Source organism: Ischnura elegans, chromosome X (assembly GCF_921293095.1).
Source record: "Ischnura elegans chromosome X, ioIscEleg1.1, whole genome shotgun sequence".
Lineage (NCBI taxonomy): Eukaryota > Metazoa > Arthropoda > Insecta > Odonata > Coenagrionidae > Ischnura > Ischnura elegans.
Genome location: NC_060259.1, coordinates 31,622,701 through 31,650,644, shown reverse-complemented (window position 1 = coordinate 31,650,644; position 27,944 = coordinate 31,622,701). Strand labels below are relative to the sequence as shown.

At 39.0% G+C, this 27,944-nt stretch overlaps 1 protein-coding gene across 1 annotated transcript in view; it reads right to left on the bottom strand.

Moving 5' to 3' along the window:
- Positions 1-27,944, bottom strand: part of LOC124170800 (MOXD1 homolog 2-like) — a 969,195-nt gene that overhangs the window by 9,092 nt on the left and 932,159 nt on the right. The window contains exon 10 of the mRNA XM_046549766.1: positions 12,358-12,529. Coding sequence (XP_046405722.1) covers positions 12,358-12,529 — 172 coding nt within the window. The remainder of the gene's footprint in view (positions 1-12,357; positions 12,530-27,944) is intronic.

Genomic DNA, 27,944 nt, shown 5'->3' with positions numbered 1-27,944 from the left:
AATAGCAGTGAAACAACCTCTGTCCTAGAAAATAATAACAACTTTTAAAATCTTTCTTAATTGATTCCGCAATTGATGGCGGAGCTTTAGCAAGTAAACAAAGATTACGTATAAAAGACGTTTAACTCCACCTGCTAAACTACCAGCCAGTTTAAATCAAGACACGAAACCGCCAAAACGCATCGTTAAGAAACATTTCGACAAAATTTCACTACAATTCGCATTCTTCACCACCGCTCCAACGTATCCGATGAAATGGAACTCAAATTAAAGAAAGGCTCTCTCGGGGTAATTGGGAGGGTGATTGGACTCCAAAAGGCGAGATTGGGAGACTGTTTTTCTTTTGGGCCAGTTGACATGCCGCGTCGCATTCCTTGCGAGGCTTCTGTTCTGCGGGAGAAACCCGTTGACAACTGGTTGCCGGTAAACGGGGGAGAAATACAGGAAATTAAGGAGAGTTTTAAGGGTAGGGAGAGTGAGGTTGGGGGCGGTGAGGGGGGTTGAAAGACAGGGAAAAGGGGGTGATTAGTGCGGAAAAGGGATGCGAGGCCATCCTTTTCCTTTTCATCCCGCCATTCCACACTCGAGATCCCACCCTGGGGGACAGACACGACAGCATGGGTGCACGAGGGAAGGGAAAAAAACGCGGAAATGTAAACAAAAAACATAAACAGATTCCTTTTCGTGTTCTCCCAACTCGGCCCGGGTTTTTCCCTCGGCTAAAAACTGGCCCCCGTTGTCGCCTCCGGGCGTTGATATCAAAATGAGGTGGAGGGAGTGAGGAAAATTATAGTTTCCTTCGACAGGAAATTGACCAAAAATATCGGGGTTGGCAAGAAAATTATTTTACGGCGGATGGCAACGCTAAAAAAATAAAAATTCCTGCGACAAACAACGAGTTTCTTGTGCTCTTGGTTGTAATTTTTTTATGGTGGATTTTTTTCCTCCAGCTTTGAATGGCTTAAATTAAGAAAATGACTACGATATTGCAAAGAGCATCGGACATTTAAATGTTAAAGCGAGTGTGTATGATAAATAATAATAGTAAACGTGAATTGATAGTGTATGGTTTAAAAATTTTCACCAAGTCAATTAACGATCATGAATATTTCACCGGTGATGCACCCAAAATTGATGCATAGAGATGATTGGCATTGAAAAATTTAGCAGTCAATACATAAGAACGATTTGTAAATTTGTCACTGGATATACAATTTAGCCTCTCACACTTCTGTCTAACTCCGACGAGGACTTCACCAAACGCTTGCAGGATAGTTGGCAAAACTGTTGTGAATCTTTGTCAATTTTAGACTTAATCAATTATCATTCCCTGACTACTTTCAATATCAATGCGCTGTTTTTATCGTTAAAACATTTTCCTTGTCAATGAATAGTCAAAGAAACCACTCATAGTGAATAAAAACAAGTATGATTCCAAAAACTGCTAATATCTGTAGAGTAGTTTCGACGACTACTGCGAAAAGTTCAAGACAAACAGGATATTTAATGAAAAATAAAAAATTCAGTCGAAAAATTAAGAATTCGAATAATAATAATATTGAATAAAGTCAACTCTTTCAAACACTGTCTCAATAGACTAAAAAAAAAACCTATTCATCCGGTCCACGGAGCACTCGAGTAATAGGAAATGAAAGTCTGGAAAGAGCGGCCATGGAATCCGACCCATCACATCCCCTCGGAATTCGAACGCTGGGAGCCGCGTTGCGTAGACTCACGCGCCGGAATGCGGTGGTTCTTCATTTTGCGACGAGTCTAAAAAAAGTCACCTGAGGCGCGAATGCTCTTTTTTTCAGCGCTCATTAATGGCACGGCATGCCCAGGGAACACCGGTAGGCCGCTGGCAACAACTAAACGAGGCCCCTGGTGAGAGGAGAGACTAGCATGTCTAGGCTAACGACAAAACACCGATACATTCGATGACGTTATTAAAAAAGGAGAATTAAATGGAAATAAGCTCATTGATACACACGCGAAAATTCAAGAATCACATCCAGCAGATTGCTTGCTTAAGTCTAGGTTAATCATTGTGTTTTCTCCTGAAAAAGAACGAAACTAAATTGACTATCGGTAGATTTTAAAATCCTAGTAAAATGGATAAACGTAATCCATGTCCAATTTCTATTTTTTTGGTTACTTTGAATCGCAGATTACATTGTTTTTGACAATGCAGTGATTTTTTTCTGATAGTATTACGGCCTCCCTAACAAAATCCACCAGCCATATAAGAAATAAAAATATACTCTCGCTGAAATTGCTTTATTCTTCATCATTATCCTCAGATTTATAACTGTAGATATTAAAAACTAAGAGAGAAAGTGGGCAACACTGCTGGCTCCTTTAATTTATACTTGATTATACTTTCCCATAGCAGATTCCTACGCTGATCACTACCCCATGGTCTTAATATAGATGGTGAATGACTCCTCTGTCATCATAATTTACACCTGTGGCTCAATACGGATTTTAGGGGGCCCAACAAGCAGCCATGTGTGCCCTACTCAGTCGACCCTTATAATCCCATCCGTCCTTTGACCTTTCCTCGAATATGAGTTCAGTAGCGATCCCAATGCAAAAAAAATGATTGCCTAAAACAGCGGGTTCTAATCCTTCGAATTCTACGGACTTATCAGCGTGAAATTAAGTCATTTGTAGACTCCATACACACCCTACAGATACCCAATGTCGGATGAAAACCTTCCTCATGAACAAATTCAAAGGTGACAATTCACGATTAACGAGGGAAAAACCTGCTATACTTATATTTATCCTCATTAATCGCGTATTTCATTCCATGATCACATATATTGGCAGTATTTTCTTATACATTTTATCCTTTCGACCGTCATTTGATGATGAAAACACTGTTATCGTAATGATAACATTAGGAATTCCCAAAAATTTGGATACATTTTACATGTTTCAGGCAGAAACTATATTTTGTGACTCCTTCAAAAATCACAGCAGAACTTAAGAAGTTTAAGAGCCATTTAAATAGTATTGTTTTAGAAAATACTGAGAGATCAACAGAGGTGATAAGATGATAAAATTTGGGTGACGTGCGTTCCAGGATAGAAAAAACAAAGCTGGTTGACTTATTCGGCGAAATCACAAAACCCTTCTGCACCAGAGGATGGCTCTGTTAGCCGAAACGTGTCGTACGCATTAAATATTAGCGGAATATTACCAATTCCTTTTATTTCAATATCACGACAGTATTTATCACAGTTTATGAGTTATGTATGTGCTTAAATTTTTAGACAATACAGAGAGGTCAGCAGAGGTGATAAGATGAGAAAATTTGTGGGACTTGCGTGGCAAGATAGAAAAGAAAGAGCTGGTCGACTGATTCGCCAGCTTAAGACGTGCAGCGAGAAAATGGGAGCGAGGTGGTAAGATAAAGAGGTTTACTACGAAACAGTTTTTTTTTTCAAGGAATTTGGCCTGGGATGCGGGTTGCCCCGCAGCAGGGACCAAGCGAATTATCAAAAGCACAGCGGTGCCTGAGTTTCTGCCCCAGCAAGACTGCAAGGAGACGCCTAGCTTGCATACCAACAACTTAAGTCCCTCGACGCCAACAACTTGCAGAAACAACGCTGGTCACGTCACACTACGTAATCCCGGTCGAATTTCCTTTTACAACTGGATCAACTATCGCTGAGATGGTTTCCGGGCAAATGAAAAACGCAGAAAATAACGAAATAATGGTACAGTTAAAGTCATTTCTTTGTTTTATGAGGGCGAGTTATTTCTTGGTGGGCTATCATAAGCAAGGAATGAACACCATCAACTGTTACATATCTTCAAAATCCGCAAGGGATTCGTTTATTTCGTTAGTTATGCTATTTTAACTTCGTGGACAATATTATGAGTTGATATTCTGCCAAAAGCATTAACCATTAACATTTTATCGGGAGAAGATATTCCTTAGTGAGAGCTAAGTTGATACTATAAAATAAGTTGATGATAGTCGTTATAACTTAATGAACAGATGATAAGACCGATAGCAATCTGTCGCAAACATATTAGTCGAATTCAGCAATATGAAACCAACGATAAAATATTTATATTGGAGGATGAGAAACATATTTATACATACATCCATAACTTTGCTCTGAAATGTTTCCAGAGCAATACAACGGAAGTATTCGTCACCAGCATAACAATTAGTTCAAAAATTGTCATCGCAGTTAAGGAATGACTTTGTACTCTTAGTTTAACATACATTGTATTTCATTTCGGTGAAAACTATAATAATTTTTTTGTGAATTGCGATGTCTTTACGAGTAAATAACTGATAATAATTGATATCATTGCAAACCTCTCCTACATCAAGTAATTGAATGGTATGCTTAACGTAAAATCTTTATTCTGATCAACTGCTCATTGACACCAAATTTTGAATTTGGATAACTTCACGCAATTGCACAGCGAGTTATAGAGGAATTTGGTTGGCCTCAGAAAAAAGATGATCAATAAACCATCTCACGTGCTAAATAATGCATATTTTACCAGAGCAAGCATAAAATTCCTCCCTTCAGATTGCTTCGGCCGCAGACGGAAAACCTCTCCTTTCCAAGAGTCCCCATCTACGCAAAATGTGACGTGATTTTTGTCATTCACAGCCTATTTTTCCTGTGGCGTTCCGCTTGACTACAGGCTACCGTTTTTCCTTGGTCAACTGCCATTGCGGCTTGCCAAAAACGCTCCAATTTTCCGGGCGCGAACAAACGAATTCCGGACGTCAGCAAATGAGAAATCAACCAGGAACTCACGTCCCTCTGCCATCTCGTGAGATGATGACGGGTTCTACAACCTCAAATCACGGTAAAGTTTTGCGGGGACGGAGGGAGGGAGGGAGGTCGCACAGTCACAGCCACAAGCCCCGCGGAATATTCGCAGGCGGAAAATGTTCTCCTCAGCGAAATCCTTGTTGTATGCAGGGGCGGATTTAGGGGGAAGGCCAGAGGGGTCATGACCTTCCCCCAAAAATTTTATCGAACTTTTATTAGAAGGTATCTTTGATTTTATGCGAAATGTATTTTCTTATGTCGCAGCTATGCCAATTAATACTATGGGTACCTGAAAAACGAGGAAGAACTGTCCAAAATATAGTGAAACGTGGACAAACACCCCAAAAATGGAAATAATTATTATTTCATCGGCAAATAGGGTAGTTTCCGGTTTTTTTAAAGTGCCTAAATCGAAAGATTATTACTACTGGAGCACGCATTTCCGATTTTAGATTTTTAAAAGGAGATATCTGTATTTCACGATTAAAGGTAAAGTGAAAATTTTCAAGCGCGTGAAAACGCGTCGCCTAAGTATGAACGCTGGGAAAAGCCCGTGTGGGGTCATTCTGGTTCCCGCTGACTTCGTGTGTGGTAAACTTGGGGCGAGAATATGTGCGCCGATGCTAGCGCTACCTGCTAGCAGGTAGCGCTTGGCTTAAATAAGGATCATTACTGCCTTATTAAACGAAGGAAACTTTCCGACCATAGGCAGTTTTAATAGGTGATATTAAGAAATGTTTCCCTGAGCTCTGTGCGTCATGTACGCATTGGTAATCTTAGACGATGTAAAACTCCCATCTACTCGCACAGAAACTAGGTCCCTGTGACCCATCCCGGACGCTGTGAGTTAAAATAAAACACCCCCAGGTTAGTGAGCCATTGAGAGGTGTTTCCTCATGTGACTGCGACCCAAGACCCGAATGTGCCGACGCCAGAGCGGGAGAGAGGTTGACTGGTGTACCCCCATGAGAATACGGTGGTTGGATCCCTGACACCGTTGTCTGACCCAGACCCTTCGTCCGATGTAGTTCTTTCCTAACATATTCCATCCCATCTGAGGACAAAATAATGCCGGAAAAATTCGCAAGTTGAAGAAATATTACGAAAATTAAATCGAAGGTTAATGCCATTCTATAATGTCCATTGACTAAGGATCAATCAAAGTTCTCAGCAACTATTTTATTTTTATAAAAATGATTAAATATCGAAAAAAAAATTATGTGGAAATAGGTTTTCCCATTTGGCCCAACAAAAGCTTCAAGTTGTGCCCATAATTACGATAAGTTCCTCTGAAAGAAAAAAATACTCACCAGAATGAAAGAAAAAAATTGAAATTGCCTTCATCTTATAAAATAAATTAGCGTACTGAATGATTTTAGGTGGATTAACGTTTCAACAGAAAGGGAACTGAATTATCTTTTCGCTGACGAAAAAATAAAAACGAGTACAACTCTATTTAATGTATGTATTATGGTATTCTCAGATAGAATTTTGCTACGGTATCTTTTCTCTTTTTCATTAGCCACAAATATCTCCTGGTAACTCTCATACGCCCACTAGCAAGCAGAGTATGAGGGTTCAAGTGGAACCCTTCGAAGGATACAACACACCGGGACCGGGAACCAAGCCCTTGGCTTATACGCCCGATCACCCGGGAAGGGGCTGGAGAGAAAGGGAAAAGGAAAGAGGCGCCGCCGCGATAGAAGCTCGTCGACGCCTCTGGGATAGGATAGGAGCAGAAGGAATGGGATGGGGAAAAACACCGCAACGCTATAGAAGCGAAAAGGGCCCTACTATAAGCGAAACCCGGCAAGTCATTATTGTTCGAACCATCTTGGAGGATCATTCTCTTACGAAGAATAATCCAACGATCAACTCGTTAGATCCACTAGCAATCAATCTAACTATAAGGGCATTATCAAATGTGGAGTAGCTCATGCTCCATACTATAACGCCATTTGAGTTATTACATTCCCATTTGTCGCCAAGATTCTTGGACCCAGAACAGAATGGGCTGGATTTATTCAAAAGGGCTAAAACAGCTTTAGGGAGGGGGAGATGAAATTGGAGTTGAAGCATTGAAGATGGGTTATGCTGACAAGGTGGTGGTCACAAGTAAGGTAATGCAATCAGGCAGTAAGATTGCTAGTTACAAAAAATCGGGCTTTTTAATACACTGTCCAAACAAAAACACGCAAAGAACACCTGTCACTGTATTTTTTATTTTAAGTACATAAGCGTTCAAAAATTACTCTCTCAAGCAGATTGACGAATATCAAGGTGCATACAAAGGTTTGTAGTGCAAGCGAAATATTATCACTGTTGGAATATACTTTTCTATTTATCTTGTACATAGCAAGGTTTTGTAACTCTCAAACTATCATTCCAAACAACCAATAATTTCATTTTTACTAATCCCCTGAGTATAAGCAAATATTATTTATCCGCGAAACCTCACAGAAAAAAATACATAAGTATTTCAAATACGATAAAAATAGATTCTGAATCAAAATTTCTAAAGCAGATATAAATAAGTTTAAATTTATATTTTATATTTTTAGAAGGAAACGTAAAGATAAATTAAATAAATGACATCTGTTTATCCAAAAACAGCAAGTTTTCTGCGCACAAAAAACAAATTTGCTTCGAATATTTGTTATATAGTTAGGGCATTTCATTAATTAATCGCCGGAACGAGTGAAATTCTGGGAAATGACTAAAGAAGTTTTTGATTAGCGTAAGATTATAATTGTAAATCCATTCTTTATACCCAGAAACTAATTAAAATCCACAAAGTTTAATAATTTTTGCATATATAATCCTACAAATTGAAAATAAATATTAAAAATGCATTTGAGAACCGTAGAAAAAAAATTGGAAATTTTCCGTTGAAACACCGACGTCACGGCTGCTATTCCAATTCACCAAATTATTTCAATGATTTCAACCGGTTGTGGAATTAAGGCTACGGTGAAAAATTGTAAAATTTATCAGACCATACAATTTGTGATGAACCAAAGAAATTCAAGAAAAAACTAATTATAAAACTCGCTTTTCGTTTCAAATGTAGTTGAAATAAAACTCTGTGCTTTTTGTGTTTCAAGATCAGTTTAACGTCACTGATACAAAACCTGATCCTGAGTAATTGCTGCTACATAATATTTCAGCCCTATTAGAAAAATGGAAAAACGTTGAGTTGCATAGACGAAAAACACATTTAAATAAAGAAGGGTTTGGTGCTTTCCCGGCGAATGCTGTTAATGAAATCTTCGCGGGAAATCAGCCGGGTAATGATGGTCTTTGCTGCCAACGTTTCGATGGCCTTCTCTGGCATCATCCATTTTTTTTGGATCACACGGCATATATATTAAGCTAAATGAAATTCGTCGTCCCACCAAACTAGAGTAAAAAAGCCAACGCTTCTCCAGAGTCGTCAAACGATGATTTTCTCTCAATCCGATGCGTCGATATTAACCCTCTTAGTGTCACCAAATTTTAGTGGTACTAGCGAAAAATGCCAGCGTACTTTTATGAATCTTTTAGTATTTTATGAAAAAAAATCAATATTAAGCTTCTATTTTAGATATCAGTATAAGTTTTTCATTTAAGTACAAAGGAATTAATAACTGGTAATACTATCCTGATAACTTAGATAAAGGAAAAAAACAAAATGCATTAACTTATTATCATTTTAAATTCGGTCTAGACTTGAGCCGATGTATCAGCTCGCGGAACTTTTCACCCGAAGAGCAAAAGCCCATGCATAGGCCCGTAGCAGTTATCTCACGTTCTGTTACAGAAATAATAGGGCACTAATCTCAAAAGCTGCTGTAGAAATTTTGATTTATAGTCTATTTTTATCTTAGTTGAATTACTTCCTTTGTTTTTATGATGTTTCGCGATTTAGAGGGATAAATTTCTGGTAGACTGAAACCTCAGACCAATCACAAAATAGCAAGTGGCCCGATGCTGATTCATAACATGCTCAGCCATAGAGAAAGGATGCATCCTAACTCGGTGGCCTCGTGTTCGCCGAACGACTGCCACTTAGGTGTACGCTACCACTCCCATGACCTCACTCCGACGTCATATGGGACCACGCCGCCCAATTCACCTCTCCATTTAAATAATTTCCGGCCCACGCCGTTATGGCGGGTCGATCGCGCCGCGCGGCTGAAATGTGGAGCCGTTAAACGAATCGGGACATGCCGTGGTTTCCGCAAGCCGAAAGCAATGACTCAAAAGGCCGCACAGTTCACACCTGTGGAGCGGGAGAATTCAACGTTGTAATTGCTCTTCCCTCATTTTTTTATTCCTCGCCGACTAAATTAAAATTGCTCCATGGGGGTGAAGGATGCGTCTGCCGTCATCCACAATTACGGACTGAATTTCATTATGGCCACAGAGAATATGTTTCATCGCTCAAAAAGGTTCCGTAATGAAATCAGTGCAATACCATGAGCGTGACTCGGAAGTTTCGCTTCAGAAGTCTTACGTCAAAGCTGGAATATGACTAAAAGGTTTAGAGTGCGAATCAGGCACAATTTTGATTCACGGGGATTCGATAAAAGCTAACTTACTTTGATACGTAATAGAATGGAGCAATATATATTGATTAATATCTGTTATAGTGTTCATGGTTTAAATAGAAGTGTAAAATGAGATATGAGTAATTACTTCGGTCATTTTTATTTCGTTTTTTTGCCTATTTTGATGAATGAAAAACTTTATTTTTCAATGAGTAACTTATTTCAGAAAAAAATACGATTCCTTATTATGGACTTCAGAGCTTTGACTTAATGGACTCAAAACACGGCTCTGCTCATACTTCTTTCTTACTTATCATGATGATCATGGCATCTACGATCGAGCCTCTCTTACAGAAATGAATAATCGCTTAACAAGACGTTTTTCCACATATATTTTTGAATCCATCAGAAACGAAAATGGTGGAATTACGTGACTTTTCTCAATCTAAAGAAAGTCGATGGCGAACTCTTTATTGGTGTTTCCTAATTGCCTGCGAGGGAGATAAGCGTAGTGATCAATTGGAAGATTATCGACGCCGACAGTGAACGGCGAGCTCAAGGCTTTAAGAGCCCAAAGGCGCCGACACGGATATTGGGGGCGGACACGAAATAATAAAAAGCATTGGCTTTGAAAACATTTGAACTTTTTTTAAATAGGACGTAAAGACGACGCCTATATCCAAGGAATTCGTCAATTTCCACGAAGTAGGAATTTTGAAACTGGATTTTTGACGGAGCAACAGATTGTGTCATACAAATGCAGATAGGTCTACTATCACAAGATAAAATAGCAATAGGGAAAATTCCAATGGGGTCCAAGACACAACTCTTATGGCTTCGCGAAACTTAACATAAGTAGTACTTCCAGAAGGTGACCGACCGACATGGCAATTGCCATTGATTGCAATCTTTCGCGGCTCTTTTCCTTATTATTTCTCATTTCAAATTTCATCGCAAATTTTGTATCGATTTATAAGTTTGAAAAATACATGAACAAAAAATTGATACCATTCGAGTAGTTTCTTTTACTAAATGGCATCATCTGCCAAGGTCACTGTAACACTAACTCGAACATTTTGGTAAATCATTTATGGCCCTGTGAAGAATTCAGATTCGAAATTCATTATCCAGATTATACTTTGTTTCCATGTCCATAAGAAAATTTTTGGGATCAATGATGAACCAAGTACTTCGTCAAGTACTCCATTTATAAGCCAGACGACTGGCGATGTTGCTTGTGGCACGGAGGAAGTATAATATCAGTTGAGTTCCCCGTTTTTCCATTTAAAAAGGATTTATTATTGTATTTTTAAGCCAGTAATCCTGGGAGGGATAAATAATAAAACCTGAGGGAATTCATTAGCCTATTAATGTGTAGTAGGTATTATATTCCATTTCATTGACAGGAAAAATCATTCAGCTTAATTAAGTGGAGAACTTTTATCTCAATTGAAATCAGTTACGCTCACCTATTAATTTCAATTGGAATTAAAAATGAATCCATTAATCCATTATCTATTAAGATTTAACGATACGAGCTTAATTCAAATCTAGCAGATCTGTTTCAATAAAATTTCTATTTAATAGCCCTATAACTTCCTTTCCATTAATGCCACTACTTTAATGGCCTTGTGACTAAAAAAAGGATTTTTAAACATAACTACATGCGTTTAAGCCTGAAATGGCTACGGTAGTTTTTCCTCACTAGCAGGAAACCCAATTAAAAATCATAACCTTGTAAACTGAGCATGAAGTTATATTTATGAGCACTTAAATCTTTAAATTGTATAAAACTTTACACTGGCTAAAGTGGTCCCTCAATATAAACAAAGTCCGCAATAAGTTGCGAAAATTCATAGTTATAGTTCAGGTTCCTTTTATTTTGAAGGCAACGAAGCAAAAAATTGCCCCTACTTTTTCCTGCACCTATTGAATCTCATGGGCGAGAATTGATAGCAAAAGCATATTATCTAATAAACATTAGGTCCAGTACCGGCTTCCTAACTTAAAATTTTGCCGTTAAAATATTGTCCTCGGTAGGTCCTAGCATTACTAGCATTTATAGCAAAAACATGAAAAACCACTGGACTATAGTTTTTACTTTTCACTTCGAGAATTTGTGAAGCCTTTAAGACACAGAATGATGAAATGAATCTCCCGTGTATCTAAATCCACGGTACATGCGTGTACGAATTTGAATATATGTATTTCTCTTGAGAGTCATGAGACAACGTCTTCCATTCTGTGAAAATGGAACCTCGGCTGGTGGAGGAATAAGTGGACATGTCTGGAAATAGATGCCCGAAGAGGATAGAGAGACAGACGGTAGAGATTCCCGAAGGACCGATCCCTCACAAAGTTTCTCAATCCCAGCACTTCCCTCCATTCTGACTACCTCCCTATGAGTAGCCAGCTAATAATCACCCACAGAGAGACGACTATAAAGGTCGCAAAACGAGAATTATTAGTAATAAATCACAGTTAAAGATGGAAGGCGAAGTCATTATATATTTAGCGACGCAAAGAAACCTTATTACTAGCTGAAAGTCAAAGCAGTAAAAGAAACAAGTAAAAATAATTTCCATCAAAAGAATTAATATATAATGTCACATACATGATATCATATCACGGCCACTGTTGGAGAGAATGTGTTATCTGGCATACACTTCTACCGTCCAAGGGTTATAGAATTAAAAATTCATCGAAAGCAAACAGCTAAAAATTGCCATATTTTTATCATACGCTACGAAATCTAAAACTAAAGAGAGTAAATGCACTAAAAAAACCTTTGCTGTAACTAGATTGGCTATAAGCTTCCCGCCGCGCGATTTCATTTGTCAACGAAATTATTTCTACAGTTTGATTCTCCAAGTATCGCAAATGGTATACAATATGATTTACTCTTTCTCTGCGTGTCGATGGATGTACAAAAAAATGAAAAGCAAGAGTAAGAACCCATAGCACCTTCTGCTCCTCAGGACATCAAACACTTGATGCTCTTTTTTACCGATACCTACCGGAATAACTGTTCTGGGCTTCTTCATCCAGCATAGCGGCTTGAAAGAGCCGCGGTGAGTCGTCTCTTGGAAACTGTTGAAGTTTTTCTTCCAGTCGTACGTCACCAGGCGCTCTTCGAGGGTCATATCCGCCAGCTCTGGAGGGGACTTGATCTTCACTGGACTGGATCCACTGCGAGAAAGAACCAGGGGAGAGGAAATGAGAAACTATGCGGTAGGAGGAGAGGCTCTGCCGCTTCCGCGCTGCACATAAACTCTAGTACTTCCTCGGCAGCACGGGCGGCGAAATTAAAAAAGTTCCCGCCACCCTCCCCAAAAAACTTGAGGGCTTATCGTGAAGTTATTATTTCCCGGAGATTGGAGTGATCCTTAAAAAAAGGACCTCGGCATCTAAATCTCCATATTTCCTGTTCATAGGATTGGCCCAGTGAATGGAGCCGTTTGACTTAGAGGAGGACCGTAACAGTCGTGTCAGTTGAGATTTGGTGAAATTGCATGGAAAATATGAGTACAATTTACAACAACAGCAAGTAAAACTTATTAATTTGTTACCATCCGCATTATATTTCAATTAAACAAAATACGTGAGTTTCAACACTGGCATACCATTCGGGATGTGAACCAAAAATAAACAACAAGAATTTTGAAAGTACTTATAACTCGTCGTCATTATCAAATAGAAAAAAAGTATTTGACTTGAGACACTTTATATATTTTATATGCACACCTTGTGTTTTATATGCACACCTTGTGTTATGTTATTCAAATAGTAATCTCAGATTCTCAATATTATGGAATTTCGCCAGCATATCATACCAACAATTATTATTGCCACGATTCCAGATATCCCTAGGCCCAATCAAAGCGGGCTGTTTGATTTTACAATGATTTTATATCTATTCCTTCTAATTTTAGTCCACTAGAGCATGGAAATTAGTAAGTAGAGCCGGAGGAGTAGGCACACGAAACACTTTATACATTCAATAGAATGTAATGAACTTTGTGACGAATAAATGATTAATAAATAACAAGACCTGGGATGCGCTTAACATTGCGATGATGACCAAATATTGATAATGAGATAGGAGAAGTCGAAATCTGAGTCTTTGCCTTTAAAAATTTCGCGAAATGTCACCATGAAATTTTTTTCTTGGATTATGGCATCAAAGTTTATTGTTGAAACGCGTATCGCTTGCCTCCGCTCAATAGAATTTTGGTAAGGGATCATATCCGAAGAAATGTCTTGATATTTACCACGCTCAGTGTAGAGTTACGTAGAAATTCGCTAAAAACAAGGGTAGGCTATTTTATTCACTCAATGTCTGCGGATGAGCTTTCACGAGAGCCTGGACACTCTCGGAGGGCTTCGCTCATGGGTTTTGAAGGCAACGAAACAAAAAATTGCATCTACTTTTTCCTGCACCTACTGAATCTCATAGGCAAGAATTGATAGCAAAAGCATATTATCTAATAAAAACTAAGTCCAGTACCGCCGAAACAAACAACGAGAGGGAGGAGGAACAAACTGAACGTTGCCAAATGTACATGGCCGCCCTACTTTGTCTCTGAAAAGGTGTGAGTCACGGGTGTCCACAGGTATTTTGGCCCCGGCGCCCAGACAATATGACTACTCATTTGGAAGATATTGAGGATAATTCTTTCACAGAAGCCCATGACTTTGTCAGCTACTACGCTGAATGAGGCACCGTTGATGAAAAGTATACTCAGATACATACAAGGAGAACACGTGAGGTTTGGCAACACTGCTCCACGAGCAGATTCACGATGTTCACTCGACGGAGTTCTTAGAGCGACTGACTGAATCCACACCTACTCTTTGCTGATTGGCAAAGGGAAAGTCACGTGTTGAGCAACTTTCCCTCCCCTTACCTCCACTTGCTTTAGCCACACCAGCTCACCCGCTAAGATAACATGATCAGAGTTTAGTACAATACATCTATGAAGCAGGAATATTGGATATGACAAGGATTTCTCAATTTTCAATATTGCTCAAGGACCACGCGAACGTAGGGAATTTTACCTAAGCGAACTCGATCATTTTTTTGTTCCACTTTTACGAGACCATAAGCGGTAGGTTGGCGTCCTCAACCTTCAACCCGAAGCACGCCCTGCACCCGAGTCTAATGATCCATTACGATGAATGTGAGACAATGGGATGCGCAACCCGGGGAACAAAAGCAGTGGTTACGTGTAGTGGAGCGGTGAGGGAAAGAATGGATGAGTTAAGACGGGCGGTTGTGGAAAAAAAGGAGCTTCTTTTTTCAGAAATGGTTAGGCGAGCCCATTGGGGAGAAATTGGCAATTAACCGCGGAGAGTAGTAGCATGGTGGAGGTGAGGAGGAGAATAAATTGCCCAGTCTATAAGGGCCTTTGAGAGGTGGGGTAGGGATATTACGGCTTTAAGTCCTTCACGTTGCATGAAAGCCGATGGAATAAAAAGGTAACACTTGGGTGAGTATGAATTTATAGCGTGGGAATATTTAAGAATCATCTGCTCATCCACACGGCCCTCGAACTGATAATAGTGTATCGGTTGATTACAAAGGGATATTCGTGAAATAGTTTGCTAAGTAATAAATAAAACATAGTGAATGTATTAAGGCTAAAATAAGTGAAAATAAGAGAGACAAATTTTGACTCTGTTGTGTCATACTTTTTGTTTTTACTTGCCAAATCACTAAGAGAAAATAAATTCTGCATTTTCTTCGAGTTCTTACCTCGTCCGTTGATTTTTATTGACAACAGTTTCACTGACTGTTTCATTGCTCTCAGCTTCTTCAGGGCAAAGGGATAATGAATTTATAGCGTGGGCATATTAAAGAATCATCCGTTGATCCACATGGTCCTCGAACACTTAAACCGATAAAGATTATCGGTTGACTCGGTGATTATAAGGAGATGTTCGTGAAATAGTTAGGTAAGCAATAAATAAAGCTTGTTGCATACATACAGGCCAAACTATTTTAAAAGAGAAACATAGAGCACAACTTTCAAGACTATGGTGTCATCATTTTGTGCATTAATAAATTACTAAAAGTGAATTTTATCATATGCTACGGAAGCTTGGACCCGAAAATTAGAGCTGGTATACGCCCCACACTATCGTCCACCAAAAATGAGTCAACGTGGCAAGAACCCGAGAATTAACTACCAATTCGTTCATATGTTCCTTAGTTGAGCACTGTGACCTCAGTGTTGGAGAAAAGGTGAAACGTCATTACGAAGGAGATATGACACCACTTAAGCACCTTAAGCACAGTTTCCTACGCTAGTAACCAGCAATAGGGCATGAAAGTAACAAGTTTCGTCTGTAAATGTCAAAAGTCCCTATATTTCAGTTAAACTGCCACAGAAGTAACTTTCATTTGATGTTGAACTCTGAAACAATGACAGTTATTGAGCTAGAAAAAAATATAAATTTTTATATGGTATGTAGGCGCTATCACAGCTTTAAGATGGAGACCAAGAAAATGAAATGATCATTGAGCTAAAAACAATTAACCGTCGAAATATATTACAATTTTGATATACAATCCTGTTACTCTCTTCCCTTCTCAGATTTATTAATCAAATTTTCAATGATTTAGAAATACATTTATCAAATAAATTAAATGAATTCACGAAATATTTTATGCACAACTATAGATTAAATTGCCATCCAAATTCGCTGCACTTCGAGAAACTATCCCTTCGTTTATTTTCTCACGTTCACCCTTTGTTGACGTTCTGAAATAGGTTACAGTACTCCAGATTTAACTAAAACTATGGAAAGAATGTCAGGGCTCTATGAAAACAAGCCGATAACTAGTTGTACGACTCGATAACCAATTGATACCCATTTTTCCAACATACACACGCTGAAAGTAATAAGGCATGGTATTTGGAGGAGGCAACCGACAGCTGAGGTCATCAGCGCCACGAGGGTAGGGTATGGAAGGAAGAGTGGAGAGAAACCCGGCGTCCGCATTAGCCTGCCCATAACGAAAGGCGTCAAAGGCACCACGACTTAACGCCCCATCCAACGGACGAAGTACTGCGCTTGAAACTTCCTCCACACAGCATTCAAACAGGGATCGCACAGTCTCTAAAAATTCTCTACCACCGCCGGGATTTGAACCTGAGCCTATGGTGTGGGGAGCCTAAACTCTGGCCACCATACTAACCTGATCTCAGTGGCGTAGCCAGGGGGAGGGTCCGGGGGGTCCGGACCTCCCCCGAAATATAAATAAACAATCGTTTTCCTTCATAAAGAAAACAAAATATTGAAAAATCATTAATTAAAAAATATTTCTTAATCAAATGAAGTTTTTTCGATTATGAAAAGTGTTAAAATTAGTTTAAAACCCATTGCTTACAACCCTGTTTTTAAAATTTCCCCCCACCCCCTGGTTTTGGAACCCCCCACCCCAAACGAAATTCCAGGCTACGCCACTACTTGATCTCCCAAAAAATAACAAATAATTTCGATAATGCCAACGTTACATCATTGTTTTTCGAACATTCTATCGGAGTTCACTGAATCCAAGCTATGATGTCATCGATCCAATTCTCCCCATTGGAAAGCCAAGCCACCGATTTTTTCCCTGAATACACTCAAGGGCCCACCGGCCATCTGCTACGATCCTGAGTTCAACGTCCGTCGTGCAGTCTTCGCTCCGACTTTAAGAGGCGGGACTCATGGGAGTCAAGGAAGAAGCGGAGCACGAAAAAAAAGGAACCATGATTTATTCCGTTCCAAAAGAGCGAAGAACAAGTGCATCGACTCGGTAAGAAATATAACAAAGTGATTTTCCCCCCATCGGAGTTTTAGAAGGGTCGCTTTTAAAAACAGCCCGTTACGTTGAAGTGTCTCAAAGTCTTTAATCCTGATGCAACATTTTGAAGGACAATCGGAGGAAATTGCGACGATAGAGGAGAATTAAAACATGGAGTCAATTCAAGGCTACGACTTCGACAGTGAATGGCAAACGGCAGGTAATTGTTTTTCCTCATATAAAATTTACAATAGCTTCAAAATATATTAGTTGCCTGCCATTAAGTATGCAACTGCATTGGATTCCTAATTCACCGGTTTATTGCACTCTACGTTTTCGAATATATCCATTCCAAATGTATTTTTAAGGGTTAATCACAAACGGAATCAAAGTTTATACTTTTTTAATTCATGCACACCATTAAACAACTATTAAAAAGTTTATAGTACAGGTAAGTAGTTACATCGGTTTAATTAGTTTATTTAATGAAATTACATGTTATCAATCGTTAACCTACGTGAATATTTTCGACGACACAAGGGAAAGGCTAAGAAATAACTCAATGTAGTGCAATGCAATATAAATGTAGGGGCTGGAAAATGCTTGCATAAAAATGTATCAGAATATATGCCGATAGTAAAAAGACAAACAAAAAAATTATGCCATAAATATCGAACATAACTGGTTTCCTTGGCAAAGTGGTTAAGATAGAGTGTGTTCAGGGTAAAAAAAGGATTGAGGGTAAAAAACGAAGAGTGAGGCATGTAAAGTAATGAATAATATTTTCATTTATTATTCGAAGTCGGAGTCTAAATACCAGAAGAGATGGACATTTTAATGCAATGAAATGCTGCTTAAAAGGAGCTGGTTAATTGAATAAATTAGAATACTAAATGTTAATTACGCTAGAAAAAATGGATAATATAAGTACGCTATCTGCCCATGTCTCCATTTAAAAGAATATAAACATCAAGAAAATGAAGTAGGCCGGTAAAAGGTTCGCAATCATATGTAAGTATTATCTTGAAATATTCGGATTTATAAACAATTTTAAAATGAGAAAGCGTGTTGTGCTACAAGGCTCTGACAAATGCTTTCAAATTAACAGATGTGCATACTATACAGTCGATCAGCAAAAACCAATATTTGATAGCAGAATTCCTCCAAAATAATATAAATAACCTCCTCCGTTTTTACTATTGACAATTCGCTAAAAAAACTTTTTACACTACTCAAGAATAACCTGCTTAATCGAGACATTACGGCAACACCTGCAACTAATATATGTATATGACGTCAAATAAAAGTTATTCGAACTAAAATTAAAATTATTTCCATTTATATCATGATTCAGAATGAATCCATGGCTTAGGGAAGGCATTCCGTAGATTATTTTCATTAATAGCAGACGTAAATAATAGAAGAATGACGATTAAGCACTGTGAAGGTATAATTTTCTTGCCCTTAAATTATCAAATAAAGAAGTAAAAGAAGCAGAGCAAAAAGCCTCTCTCCTAGCATAGCAGAATCTCTATTTATATGAACTTCCGTCGTGAGACAAAAGCTTCTGGAATTAGAAACAGCACCATCGCATTGAAAGAAATTCTTAGCGTACAACTTACGACGGATTAATATTTCCAGCACGAGCAACCAAATGGACACCACCGTATGGCAAGGAGAATGAGCATCTTGAGGGAGATAAGAGGTGATCCTTGCTTTTCCATTGAAAGAGCGAAACCTCTATGCAAGCAACACTCCAATGGAAATCCCACGACATTTAAAATCCAGCTCGACATTTGCCTGATGAGCGCCGGTGGATACGGCGCCAGCAAGAAAGAATGGCTACAGATATACCACTTTTCTTTTTCCTCAAACTCCACTCCATTGCCTCTGTTCAGGAAACTCAGCGTTAGAATTCAATGGAAGATCCCTTAGGGATGCTGGCAATGCTCTCGTAAGGCGGGAAAGACCGCAGCCCTCTCGCGGGTAGGTTAGAGATGCTGGCACAAGTTAGGACGCGGAGAGTTTACTTTATGCCAGTGAAAGAGGCATCCCGCATAATGGATGATTTATACCTCCTCTTGTTGAGGCGATCAGGGAGGATGCTCCATAGCATCCCGAGCTTAAACCCTGGAAATCCGCTGGGAGGTCGGAGGAAAGAACAAAAGACTAGCGCCGGGCGGTGGCAGCCGTTTTTTCAGACCCGATCTCCGAGCATTAAAGAGTGGTGGAGCCATTTCGAGAAATTCTAGGTCTCAACAAAACACCCGTTCCTTCAGAGGTTAGCGGGGTGGTAAAAGTGCCGGCATTACTTGTTGGAATCTGCTGATCAAGCATCTGAGATGCACGGGCTCATAAAATAGATAACAGGACCCTTACCTTACGTTCGACCGTACTTTTTTGATGGCGAAATGCTCACTCAAAACTTGTGCTGTCTCATTAAAAATTTCAGTGAATTTAAAGTGCTTCTAGTTGAAAATTTATTAGTGCCTCAAAATGGAAATTTTTACATAGGGATTTTCTCAGATGTTATTTTTGTATCGGCATGGGGATAAATGTTTTCTAAAATCAACTGTTATAGCATTTTATCTGATTATGCGACACATTTTCTTTCAATTCATTGCGGATAAGTATTATTGCACAGCTTTTTTAACCTATTATATCGAAAATATAACTTTAATATAAAAAAACATTACAGAATTTAGCACTCAATTTCACATTCGCAGTAGCGAAAAATTCTCGTTCATTTATACCGCCGGAAAATATGCCAAGTGAAGTAGATTTTATTGCCAGTAGAACCATTAGTGAGTCCATAAAATAAAACAGAATGACTACTGTAACTGGAGATAACCTCAATATGGAATATCATAGAATATATCACTGGAAAAAGAGTAAACATTTTATTGAACCCACATTTCCTGTCAAATTCGCAAGAACATTGAATGAATGACTATACGATGGATATCTCGTTGCGTAAATTAATTAAATTTTATTATGAAGCATAAGCATTAATTTAAAACAGTTTGAACAGTATTTATAACAGAATAATTTAGAACAGTTAAAACAGTTTGCATGGTATTTAAATAACGTAGAGCCAGATTAGTATGCAATGCACGAGAACAGGAAGTTTGCATGTACTACATGTGAAGAGCATGTAAAATTTACATTGGTCCTCGATCGAACCAGCAGATTACTCCAAATATAATGCTTCGACATTCACTCCAATCTCTCCTGCTCGTACGCGTAATTCCTTCGGGATTTCCCTGGGTAGGGGTGAAAGGGATACCCCACTAGCACCCAAAGCTGCCAACCCGGACAATTGCACCTGCTGGGAGCCGTTCAATAATGGAGCCTATTCCAGCGACAATTCGGTCCCTTCTCACCACCGCTAAACCCGTTGGACCATGTCTAGGAACATAGCTAATAAATTTCGGCGGAGAATAACTGAGGGACTTGAATATCGCCTTTAGGTGTCTGCAAATTTTAGGACCGAATGGGGTGATTTTCTCTGGCCAAGAGGTGAAATTTAACTGTTGAACCACCGAGTTTTAGAATGTGTTATGGAATATAAGGAAGCCACACCATATAATACGACTACTTTTTGATGTTTGCGGCTACCAATCCTACCAACCTGTGCCAATTTCCCTCTACGCTGGGCATTCAGGTGATAGTATGAAACTGATCGCGGATGTATTAAAAAATACAGAGAAGAGTCATTTTGTCAAAAACGCTGCTACACAATCTTTGAATATAAAACCATGTATATCATTCAAGAAGAGTTTCATATCGCACTAAAAATATCAAAAGTCATGTATCCGCTTTACAGACTAAAAGACAGACTAAGCTGCTCAGATGAAACTGATAGAAATATATCTGCTAACCTTCATTTGCATAATACCTATTCCAAAATATCCAATCAGATAAACATTCCCAAATTCACATGATCGACATTGCCATTTATAAAATTACAGGTAGTACATAAGAGTCTAATCGCTCAATACACGCTGTTTTGGGCTTATTTTTGAATCTGGAGTGAACTTGAAGATAAAAGAAATAGTTGAATTCAAGAAGGCGAGAGGTAGGTCCCACTAATTGTAAGCCAGAATGAACTGCTGCAAACGGTAGAAAAATAAAATCACCCGAAACCGTCGATATCATAACACGTGGCCCGAATTTTCTATTCCCCTCTTCCATAATTACTGCCTTCTTGGCTTGAATGAGTCCCTCTGTCCCCTAGTTTGGCAATTTGAGCGGCGATGGATTCTGATGGATTGATAATGAGCTCGACCCCGAATAGAATTACCCGCTGTAGGGCCCGAAAAGGAATACCAGCTGCCCCGAACGCAAGGGGGCAAACTTACAGCAGTCCAGCGAGCGCTCCGAGAAAATTGCGATGGCGGCTAAAGATTCGAGGTAAGCCCCGGGCGCCCCACTGAATTGTCTCCATCACGATCGAATGGGCTACCGTCAAAATTAAGTTGAATCATCAGCCCATTCCCCTCGATAAATATTCCTTGCACGAAAGATTCGTCCGCAGCGAATCGGTGAGACGTGATCTGGAATGGAGCAACGCAACCCAGCAATTATTGCCAACGATATCCTCCAAGAATTAGTCGCAAACATCCTTCAAATTCCACCTGACATGAACCAAGGAGAATTAATATGAAACAGAGCTTCGCCACAGCATACTATATACTGACATCTTGTTAGGTTACGCGGGCAGTTTAGTACCACTATAAGCACTAGCCGAACCAAATGTTTAGGAAAGAAAGATAATAAAATGTAAAAGGTAGGTTAACCTTCCCTGGAGACATATTTTACGAAGTTGAATGGCACATACTGTACTTATAGAACATAGGTATTTAGTATAAGACAAGGTCTCAGGCGTTATTTTGTGGAATTGTGTCATTATAAAATAAAATAAAATAACTTTCCCTCCCCCCTTCACCCATGATTACCTATTTAAGAGCATGCCACCCATCGAATGCACCTGATGATACAGTAGCACTAGATGCTGAAACCCGGGTCGTGCTATTTAAAATAAAGAGTGAAATAAAACATAGGTATTTACTCTACCCATCTTCATAAACAAATACCATTGTTATTTGCCCTACTATGACATACAATGTATTAATTTACCTCACCTCTAAATAATGTATTCTAAAGGTTTCTCCAAGCATTGATGCACGTAAACAATGCATCGGAATAGATAGATTATTTCGAAATATTTATCTTTGTATATTTATGTAAGAGAAAAATACACGTATATATCTGTGTTTACAGCAAAATTTACATATAATGTGCAGTAAAAAAAACTCAAACTATTTTTGAGCGCTTAAATGAGTACGACTTGAACGGAAACGACAGTTTTTAAATGCACTCGTAAAAGGAAGTCACGCGTAAAAACTAGGGCACACTTTCACCGAGCCATTTGTGACCAAGTACCCAGTTATCCATCATTTAATTGATAACCCATCCTTACTGAGCCTTGAATTTTACTGGCGTATCCCGTCTGAGATAAAAGAACCTCACGCTCACGGTTTGGCTACTGCCTTCTGAAATTACACTCGGAAAATTATAGGGCATTCTCTCTCTCTCTGATCACTGAGCTTGGATGAACCGGTAACATGGAATTATTTCAGCGGTGACTCTACGTGAGAGGAAAGGTAAAACAATGGCGGGCAACCCACCTGGAAGATTAAATAAATACGTCCCTTAAGAGGGACCGAGAGGGAAACGAAAATAAAATTGTCTCCGATCGGAAACTATGCTCGGGAGACGACTGAAAATTGTACGTGTCGATAGCTGGAATCATCTCTTGTCGGATTAAATTACCCGCTTGTCTCAGATTCCGGGACGTAAAGGGATGCGTTGAGATGGAGCACAAATCACATAAGACGGACAAAATCGGGAGCGTTCTCCGGGGAAGAAAATTAGGGACGACTCGAAAAGCTGGCCTCCTGCACCTGAAATAATACTAATAACGAGAGCGAACTCCCCGCATGAGCATTTCTAGGTTAGACGACTATTAATCAAACAGTCCGGAGCTTCAGCATCCACGGGAGCAGGCTAAACTCGCCGCATAATCTTCTTTCCGTAGCGGTCGCAATTACATCGGACCCTAGGCGAGAAACTCAATCTTAAATGGTCGTTCATTAAGTAAACCGTGCGGGCAGAGGGTGAATTGGCAGAAGAGATTCCGGGCCACTAACGGCCGCTGACCGTGGGCCGCCGTTTGGATTGGGTAAGTGGTGGTTTAGGGTGGCAAGCGCCGGGCTCTCTCCCAGAATGCACTGCGGACGGATATCCGAGCCTCGGACCACGTACGGACTTCCGAGATTAATGAAGCCTGGAATTATTACAAAAGCCTGGCTTCGACGTAAAAACGTCGTCCTGGCCAAAAACCTGGTAGCACACTAAAACCGAAAATTGAGTACGGTTTCATCCCTTAACAGTTTCAGGCAGTGGCGTCACTATGGGGGAGATGAGGGGATGTGACCCCCACAAAACTTCACAGAAATGAAAAAAAATATTTAAAAATATTGTTTGGAATCTATATATATACATATTAACTTCATCTGCTTAAAGCCAAATTTTAAGTGCCAAAATGATGTTAAATCCATTTTTAGGCATGTTATTTTCCAAAAATTTTCCTGAGCTCTCCGTTTTCTAGAGGGTAGCCCCCACTAACCACCCTCATCCCCCCCAAAGCGACTATTGCGGACATAGTGAATTTTTTAAGGCTTCAAAAGAGCTTATTGATTTATTTCGCGTTAATTAGTCGGTGCACGGAATGTTAACAGTTCAGAATGAATGCACAATTTATTTTCTTTACAAATCCTCGACTAATATTGTGGATAAACTGTCTAAATTGATGGATCATACTATAAATATAACAATTATTTTTAAAACAATTTTAATCATAAAAACTAATGGAACGTTTTCTCAAAGAGTAAGTGCCGCGAATAACCAAGTCCAGGCTTAAAAGCAGTCTTTATATTACATAATTACAAGAATTTTCTTGGGTAAAAATATTTACCATACTATAAGCCACAATCTAAACGCATGGCAAATAAGCATGTTCTCCTGACTCAAAGATTTAGTATCTATCAAGGAAAAAATTATTGTTAAAATCTCTTAATTACTAGGGTCTCCACAATAAAGCTTTTATTCTTTTGTAACTTTAATCCAAATGTGAAAAAAACCTAATATCACATCAAGAAAATTCATCCAATTGTAAAAAATAATATATATAATCAACGGAATGAGAATACTTCTTCGAAGTTACGGAGACATAAGTCAAGGACAAATTTTATTGAATACGTTTATCTTCAATCGATTTTAAATTTAAAGATAGACGACGTAATAATGTGATTTTAAAAGAAATCCCGGTGGAAAACAAAATTATTCAGCAATTCAGCATTGAACCATTACAATTTGCTAGGAAATTGAATATATTTTCCCTAACTAGAGTCAATTTCCCTTGGAAGCATAGAAAATCAATATGAAAGGCACAAACAATGAGAGAAAGAGTAGGTGGTGATGATAAAAATCGAAATCTGGCAGCAACTAGAAGGATATGTTTTCTCCAGGCCGAAGCGCGTGCCGGAGCTCATTCCGCATACAGACCGACTGGGGAAGTTCTCTTCCAATTCAGAGTGCAAGGGCGTGGTTGGAGAAATTCGTGCAGACCCACACAGAGAGACTTTCAATCTCCTCCGTTCACCACAACGTTCTGCCTACCCTTTCCGCTGAATCTCTCCCGAACAATGGACCCGAATGAATCTTCATCGCTAAATCAGCGACGGTCAAAAGCTTTGATCTCTTTTAAAAATGCAACCCCACTTTCCGTTCTCCGGAGGGGGAAGGCCGGCTGGCCAAAACGTTAGCGAAGCCGTCAAAAGCGAAGCCCACCGCACGGGCGTTGCTGGGAGCTCCGCGGGAATGTAATGGGCCGCTTGGGATATGGGCCGAGTTAGAGAAACGCTAAGGTAAAAGGATAAAAAAAGAGGGGAGAGATAGGGTATTCATTTCAGTCGACATAGTTCCGCGAGGAGAAGTGAAATTACAGCCTTTCACTCAGACCGGCCGAAAGTGAGTATTCAATCCTGGAGGGCTTATATTAAAACCCGCACGCGTCCATCCATTCCTCGGACCCTCAATGTCCTCCTTTCTCCGCGTACTCAGAGGCCTTCGCTTCATGGGGAGCGCCTGGTCGATAATTACTTAGTTGGGAACCGTTGACGTTTAAGAGATCGCCCTCTTTGTCCACAGGAAAATATTGCCCTCGCGCCAACATTACCGATGGCTCATTAAAGCTCGTGATTCAAGTGCATATAATAAACAGATAATCTTGCAACGACTCTTGATGATTAGAGAACAAAATTGTGTATTTTCCATATAAAGTTTATATATTTCTATGCAAAATACAATTTTTTGCTAAAATTTGGATTCGTAGTTAAGAAAAAGGATAGCATATCGGTCTGCGCAGTTGTCCGGAAATCGAAATATCCGTGGTTCGATTCCCCACTCGGATTATATTTATATCAACTAATGTGAATTCTATCGTTATCGTTTGACATTTTCACCAAGACAATGCTTAAGTTATCAATTTTATGCTACGGATCCTTCCTAGGCGGTGAATATATGCTGGTACACTGTGCTAAAAAAAAACAATTAAATATGCAGATGATCAGGCAGTGCTGGCAGAAAGTGAAGAAGATTTACAACAAGTGATGGATGATATAATGGATGTGGGGAGAGAATTTGGAATGAACTTAAACATAAATAAAACCAAGGTGATGAGAATCAGCAGAAAAGAAGGTTGTGTTTGTATATCCTTAGAAGGAAATATCATACAGCAAGTACAGACTTTCCAATATTTGGGAAGTCTGGTAAGATGGAATGGAAGTTGTACTGAGGAAATAAGAAGAAGGATATCAATAGGTAAAGGAGCGTATGGAAAGGTAAAAGCATTGGTAACAGCAAAAAGAATTCCAATAGAGATGAGGAAGAGGTTTATGAAATGTTTTGTGTGGAGTGTAGTGTTGTACGGATGTGAATCATGGACTGTTAAAAAGAAGGAGGAGAGATATTTAGAAAGTTTTGAAATGTGGGTATGGAGACGAATGTTGAAAGTGAAGTGGACTGACAGAGTGAAGAATGAGGAAGGAAGTGAAGGAGTGAGTTCTAAGAAGAATAGGCGAGGAAAGAAAATTAATACATATGATTCATAAGAGGAAGGCAAGTTGGTTAGGGCATATATTAAGAAGGAATTGTTTGGAACGGAGAATAATAGAAGGGAAGATAGAAGGAAAGAGAGGAAGAGGAAGAAGGAGGATGGGAATGTTGGATGATATAAGAAGAGGAAGAAAATACAAAGACCTAAAGGAGGATGCTCAGGATAGAGAAAGATGGAGAGAAGTCCAGTGGAAACCTGTCTAAGGACAGTAATCACTGATGATGATGATGATGATGATGACACTGTGCTGGCTCTTTCATTGCCAGGATGAGACGCAAGTATTAAAATGAAATAGTATGCTGCAAAAATAGGACGTTAAAAATACATTTACCGAGGAGTATGAATATCATTTGGAGGTGATTGAAAGATATTGGAGTCGGTATGAAGTCATAGTAATATTGGATCAAACTTTCGTATGTAAAATATACAGCACAGCTTCCCAGATTGTTCACTTTTGGTTCTCCGCAAACGTTTATTGAGTGCAGCAATATACTCAGAGGGACTTACTTCTCTCGAATTTATATCAATTGCATTTTTAAAACTAGAAAAAAATACAAAAATTAAGTAAATAATGTTGCAAAAGTTTAGCTTTACTAAAAGTTCTGTGAATCGAAGGTTTTTTCAAATTTGGAAATAACCCTAATAAGCTCTCGGCAATATCGATTTTAACATTTTCTTCGTGGAGCTAATTAGAAATATAGTTTATTTGACGAAGAACTGACCATTCGATTATTCCTATTCCTATCTGAGGAAATGAGACCCTTTTTATGCTTTTTAATGCATTTATAATGGTATTGGTAAATGAGGCATGATGCCCAAAATTTTTTGTAATATAATACAGTATTTAAATGTTTTCAGGCAACTATAGTCTGCATAAACTTTTCCATCCACTTCTGATTTAATTATTAGTGAAGCTAACTTATTTAGCATCGCTATGACGGAGTTCAACTTTTAAACTTGGACTAATACATCCTAGCCTAGGCTTTTAGCCAACTCAGGATTTCCAGCAATTTGATCCCTTGTATAGCAAGCGGCAGATAGTAAGGGACTACATAACAGGCATTATCCGATTGAAAGGGAATTCTAAGCGTGACTACGAAATCGTTTTCAGAGAAAGTGCTGCCGCTCAACTAAGCGCTCTTCTCAATTAACCATCATGCACTACCTCAATGCTTACTAGGTCTCGCCCGGAGAGACGCTTAGCGTGCCCGATACGATGAAGCCATTTGCATGATTGAAGTAAACATGATAGAGAAGGGAATTACGATTACTCGGTGAATCTCACGAACTTTCCTCGAATTTGGACCAAATGACGAAAGAAAATAAGGTTTCATCACACTGTTTACTATGGAAAAAAGGCAATATCCCTACTCCCATCCCAAAAATTAAAGGCAAAGAATGCTCAAATATATGAATCGTATGAATATTTAGGAAAAATAAAATTGTTCTGAATCTCTGACTGCTCACCTTCAAACGATTTTTACAAACGGTAGAGGGGTATTAGTCGTAAAAGGAATCGTAATTTGTATGAGATTGACAAAATTTGGTAAAGGTGAAATTATTTGCTTTCC